We start from the raw sequence: 6,000 nt of genomic DNA on the forward strand, positions 1-6,000 counted from the left end.
TTCTCAGAAGAGAAGAGGTGAGGAAGCTGCTGCTGGGGTATATTGTATGACAGAAGAATTGATTAGAAAGAAAAAAGGAGTGCCATCCAAAGTGACTTTTTCTGTGCCACTTTCAGACAGACTCACCTCCTTCTCTCTTCCTTCCTTGTAGGGACCCTCCACAAACCCACCATCAAGGCTGAGCCAGGATCTGTGATCACCTCAGGAAGTCCCATGGACATCTGGTGTCAGGGGACCCTGGATGCAGAAATCTATGTTCTGCATAAAGAGGGAAGCCAAAAGCCCTGGGGTACACAGACCCCAGAGAAGCCAGAGAACAAGGCCAAGTTCTCCATCCCTTCTGTGACCTACCTAGATGCAGGGCAGTATCGCTGTTACTGTTACAGTTCTGATGGCTGGTCAGAGCACAGTGACACCCTGGAATTGGTGGTAACAGGTGAGGGAACAGGCAGGGTCTCAGCTCCAGTCTCTGCTCTCAGGTGAAGCCGCAGGGCGATTGGTAATGAATGTGATTGGCTGAACTCCCCTATCACTCAAGTGTATTCCCCTTCCTCAGCCTCCATTGTGGCTGTGTGAGTTCGTGTAACAGTCTGCCACCTTCTGTCCTAGGAATCTACAACATTAATCCCTGCCTGACAGCCCTGTCCAGTCCTGTGGTGACCTCAGGAGGGAACATGACTCTCCAGTGTGTCTCAGGGGAGAGATATGACAAGTTCATTCTCACCAAGGAAGATCAGAAGTTCCTCAGATCCATGGACTCACAGTATATTCCCAGTCAAATGCATTACCAAGCCTTGTTCTCTATAGATCATGTAACACCAGATCACAAAGGGACATTCAGATGTTATGGTTACTACAAGCAGACCCCACAGCTGTGGTCAGTACCCAGTGACCCCCTGAAAATACACATCTCTGGTGAGTCACCCCCATCATTGACCATTCATTTTCTGAACCCCGATGCCCTTTGACATGGAAGTGTCCCACTGGGTAGTTGCAGATAAAGAGTGAGAAAGGAAGAGCCTGGTTCCTGAGCCAGAGCCCCAGCCCTGGGTAGAAGCAGTGACAGGTGCAGGGCAGGAGGGGAGATGATAAGCGCTTGGTAAAAACCAGCTCCCCACCTTCCCTCTAGGCCTCTCCAAAAAGCCCTCCCTAGTGACTCACCAAGGCCATGTCCTGGACCCTGGAAAGCACCTCACCCTGCAGTGTTGCTCTGACATCAACTATGACAGATTTGTCCTGTACAAATTGGGGGGTGCTGACTTCATCCAGGAGGATGGCCAGTGGACTAAGTCCGGTCTCTCCTTGGCCAACTTCACACTGGGCTCTGTGAGCAGTTCTACTGGAGGCCGGTACAGATGCTATGGTGCATACAACCTCTCCTCTGAGTGGTCAGCCTCCAGTGACCCCCTGGACATCCTGATCTCAGGTGAGGAACTAAATAGATTTCCCTGGGTACCTAACCTCTACTAGGGCTCTCTTTGGGGAATTAAGGAGGTGATGGCTGGGATGAGGGACGGGGATCTTATTTGAGAAGAGATGCAGAGACAGGGAAGCAGGAGAGGGGCTCAAGCAAGAAAAGAAACAGAGTCCTAGGTGTTCATGGAAGATCCAGATGTGACAGCTCAGAGCACTGAGGGCAGCCTCTCATCATCTCTCTTTTCTTTAGGACAGTTTCAGGTCCGTCCTTCCCTCTCAGTGAAGCCAAACTCCACAGTACACTCTGGAGACAATGTGACCCTGTTGTGTAAGACAGCTGACACAGTGCACACTTTCATTCTGTCCAAGGAAGGAGCAGCACACCAACCCCAGAGACTAAAACCAAAGTTCCAAGTTCTGGAGTCCCAGGCAGAATTCTCCATGAGTGCTGTGACCTCTGACCTCTCTGGCACCTACAGGTGCTATGCTTCTGCAGACTCATCTCTCTACCTGTTGTCATATGCCAGTGACCCTGTGGAGCTCACTGTCTCAGGTGAAGTGACCCTGAACTGTCGTGGTGACTGGGAGAGTCCTTAACTTGGGTGAGAACAAGGGAACGATAGGAAAATTTAGTCAGAAGGCATTTCCCTGCCAGAGAAGTGGATGCCAGTAGTGGTTCATCAAATAAGGTCCACTCCATCCTATATTGCAATCTAGGTTTGGAGTAAACAGCATTAAGCTATTGGGGAGGGTACAGAGCAGATGTAGGACAGTGAGCAGAGTCAGGATCCCTGGGTTAGTATCTAACCATCACCTTCCGCTTCTGTTTCTTAGGACTCATCGGAACCTCTAGCCCACCACCCTCAAGGCCTATGACAACAGATGGTGAGTTTCACGCACCTCAGTGCAGGGAGTATACTCCATCCCCAGGCTGTCTCACTTCTCTTACTCCACTGAAGTCCTCATTTCTCTGTCACTTCATCTTGTTAGGGAAGGGGGCAAACAGATCCCAATAGAGACCCCAGACACCCAAGACTTAGAGGTTGAGGGACAGAATGTTCAGAATGTGGTGTCAAGAGATAGATGTTCTGACTCAGTGCAGTGCAGTGACTCAGGATCGATGTCTGTAATGTCAGGATAATTTAGTCTACTCTGAATTGTCGATTTTCACTGTTCCACAGTATTGTGAAGGAAATAATAAGAATAAGAGAGGGAACCCAGCTATGCCAAGGAAAATAGATTCATTCCAGAACTTCTTTAGTTTATAGGATGAGAATGAGGGGTATTTAAATTAAATGACAAAGAGGAACACAGAAAAACCTTCAGTTCATATGCATACATCATACTCTTCTGTTCACAAGATCACTGGAGACTATCAATTCATCCTAGAACACGCCTGAAACCAAGACATTTGAATAAAGAGAATTCAAACTCAAAGCACTGAAAACGTAAGGGCCAAGTTCTGTATGGGGAATGTTGAGGTCCTTGGTGGACATTCAGTTATCTTAGAGACATTTAGTTGTCTTTGAGACATTTATTTTTCTTGAGGGAATTTTGTCTATTATTAAACTCTGTAACTTCTTTGTCTACAACAACAGCCTCAGAAAAACGGGATCACACTGTGGAGAATCTCATCAGGATGGGGTTTGCTCTCATGATCCTCATAGTCCTTGGGATTCTGGTCTTTGAGGCTTGGGGCAGCCAGAGCCAACGTGCAGCTGGGATGTAACCAGAAGAGAAAGAAGAATATATTTCAAGATTCCACATCCTGGGAAATAAATCTGATGATCTATGTTTTCTGTAAATATCCAGTTCTTCAATTGAGGAGCTGCTGTAAGAGAATATCCAGGGAGCAAATGTGTGGTATGAGTGTTGGGTGCAGAGGAAGGTGTGAGTGTTGGGTGGAGAGGAAGGTGTGACTCTGGTAGGCCTATGGAGGGAGGAAATGTGTCGTGGTCTTGATATCATGATGTCTAGAGTAAACTCTAGGAATTGATACTCTAATAATTGCTACATTTAAAGTCAATGGAAGGGGTACAAGAAGCTGGGATACCACATGAAACCTCCAAGTCCAGATGTTCAAGGGTTCTTTCCACTCAGTGCACAATACTCCTTCACAGGAAGTGATACAAATGGTGAAGGAAACAGGTTCCTGATGGAAGCATGAGGAGAATTTTTGTACAAACAGAGCCTGCTTTTTCATCCCAGCCTACCCCTGAAATAACCACATACAAATTGTATTCATTAAATCACTGCTTGGCCTATTAGCTCTAACATCTTACTGGCTAACACTTAAACCTTCATTTAGCTCATTTCTATTCATCTGTATATTGCCATGTGGCAGTGACTTACTGAAAAAGATTCTAACCAGTGTCCATCTCAGGCAGAAGATCCATGGCGTCTCCCTGACTCTGCTTTATTCCTCCCAGAATTCAGTTGGGTCTTCTCCGACTACCTAAGTTTTGCCCTATCTGGCTAAGGCAATTTCTTTATTCATTAGCCAATGAAAGCAACACAAAGACAGAAGAACCTCCTACACTGGAGAATCTATTTTTTAATTGATTTTTATTGAGCTCTACATTTTTCTCTGTTGCCCTTCCTCATCTCCCCTCCCCACTTCAACCCTACCCCAAGGTCCCCAGGCTCCCAATATTCTCAGGAGATTTTGTCTTTTTCTACTTTCCGTGTAGATTAGATCTGTGTAAGTCTCTCTTAGTGTCCTCCTTGTTGTCTAAGTTCTCTGGGATTGTGGTTTGTAGGCTGGTTTTCTTTGCTTTGTGTTTAAAAACCACCTATGAGTTTTACTGCTAAGACGCGGAGTGAGAAGCTGAGAGTCGGAGACACTATCCTCTTCGCACATGGCGCAGACACTGCCGGAGCCGCTGCCACTATGGATGATCGGGAGGATCTGGTGTACCAGGAGAAGCTGGCAGAGCAGGCCAAGTGATACAACAAAATGGTGGAATAAATGAAAAAAGTAGCAGGAATGGATGTGGAACAGTTGAAGAATGAAACCTTTTATCCGTTGCATATAAAAATGTGATTGGAGCCAGAGGAGCATCCTGGAGAATAATCAGCAGCATTGAACAGAAGGAAGAAAACAAGGGAGGAGAGGACAAACTAAAGATGATTCGGGAGTACCTCAAATGGTTGAAACTGAGCTCAAACAAATCTGTTGTGACATTCTGGATGTACTGGACAAACACCTCATTCCAGCAGCTAACACTGGCGAGTCCAACATTTTCTATTATAAAATGAAGGGGACTACCACGGGTATCTGCTTGAGTTTGCCACAGGAAATGACAGGAAGGAGGCCACAGAAAACAGCCTCGTGGCTTACAAAGCTGCTAGTGACATTGCCATGACAGAACTTCTTCCAACGCACCCTGTTCGTGTAGGTCTTGCGCTCAACTTTTCCGTATCCTACTATGAAATTCTTAATTCCCCTGACTGTGCTTGCAGGTTGACAAAAGCAGCTTTTGATGACACTATTGCAAAACTGGACATGCTGAGTGAAGAAAGCTCTAAGGACTCTACACTTATCATGCAACTGCTACTTGATAACCTGACGCTTCGGGACTCAGACATGCAGGGCGATGGTGAAGGGCAGAATAAAGAAGCACTGCAGGATGTAGAAGATGAAAATCAGTGAGACGTACTAAGGCCAACAAGAGAACACATCTCTGATCACCCTCCCTCCCTCCTCACCCTCCGCTTGGAAGTTCCCCATTGTCACTGAGAATCACCAAATTTGACTTCCACATTTGGTCTCAGAATTTAGGTTCCTGCCCTGTTGTTTTTCTTTCTTCCTCTTTTTTTTCTCCCCTCCCCCTTTTTAAAACAAACAAACAAACAAGCAGTTTTCAGAAGTTCTTAGAGGCAGTAGTGAATTTCTGTGGAGTTTACTGGTCCCAGCTTTTAGGTTCTTTATGACACTGACAGGACTGCATAGAGGCTTTTTCAGCATTACTGTATTGTCTCCAGCCACGTGGGCAAGATCATCATTAGAAATGGAAATGACATCTGAAAGCCATTAGACTTCTAAGTGATGCATATAAGCAAGATTAATCACATGATAGAGGCATATGTGCTGTCATTTTTCCTTCTTTTAATTGTTTAAATGAATTTTATACCAATGTTTAAACTTAATTGGATATTAGCTTGAGATGTTTGGGGGGAGTTTGTTATAATGGTTTTGCTGTCAAATGTGTTTGGAACTCTGCTGATGTGTTGCTGAAAGGCATGACACTGGTAACAGTTCAACAATCGTGGCTGCTCATTCTTGCCGACTCCACCCCCTCTGAAGCAGGTTATCATTGAATGTGATATGGAAGCCTGCATGCATGTTCAACTCTCTTCCTTTCCCCTTGCTCCTTAGCCTCCTTCCCTTCTCCTCCTCTTCCGCTCGCTCAACCTCTTTTGGTCAGTATGTGTAACTTGAAGCTAATTTGTACTGCTGGATGTCTGACTGGAGCCACAGATGCAGCATCTGTATTGTGCTTACTGAAACACAGCATGGAATTAACATTAAACTTAAGTTAAAAAAACTTAAATTAAAATGCCAAATTAAAAAAACACCTAAGT

General features: G+C 45.5%; 1 protein-coding gene and 1 pseudogene across 5 annotated transcripts in view; both read left to right on the forward strand.

Moving 5' to 3' along the window:
* The window catches only part of LOC146895918 (paired immunoglobulin-like receptor B), a 48,554-nt gene extending 45,333 nt beyond the window's left edge, over positions 1-3,221 (forward strand). For 2 of the 5 annotated variants that reach the window (XM_087909981.1, XM_087909976.1), the window contains 6 exons: positions 152-436; positions 610-915; positions 1,130-1,426; positions 1,667-1,969; positions 2,251-2,301; positions 3,015-3,221. In XM_087909981.1, coding sequence (XP_087766107.1) covers positions 152-436; positions 610-915; positions 1,130-1,426; positions 1,667-1,969; positions 2,251-2,301; positions 3,015-3,145 — 1,373 coding nt within the window. In that variant the 3' untranslated portion in view covers positions 3,146-3,221. Of the gene's footprint in view, positions 1-151; positions 437-609; positions 916-1,129; positions 1,427-1,666; positions 1,970-2,250; positions 2,302-2,777; positions 2,865-3,014 lie in introns of all 5 variants that reach the window. The other 3 variants (XM_087909986.1, XM_087909993.1, XM_087909989.1) reach the window with 3 other exon arrangements.
* A 989-nt stretch (positions 3,222-4,210) lies between these two features.
* Positions 4,211-6,000, forward strand: LOC148123480 (14-3-3 protein epsilon pseudogene; annotated as a pseudogene).

Source organism: Myodes glareolus, chromosome 1, assembly GCF_982192425.1.
Source record: "Myodes glareolus chromosome 1, mMyoGla1.1, whole genome shotgun sequence".
Classification (NCBI taxonomy): Eukaryota; Metazoa; Chordata; class Mammalia; order Rodentia; family Cricetidae; genus Myodes; species Myodes glareolus.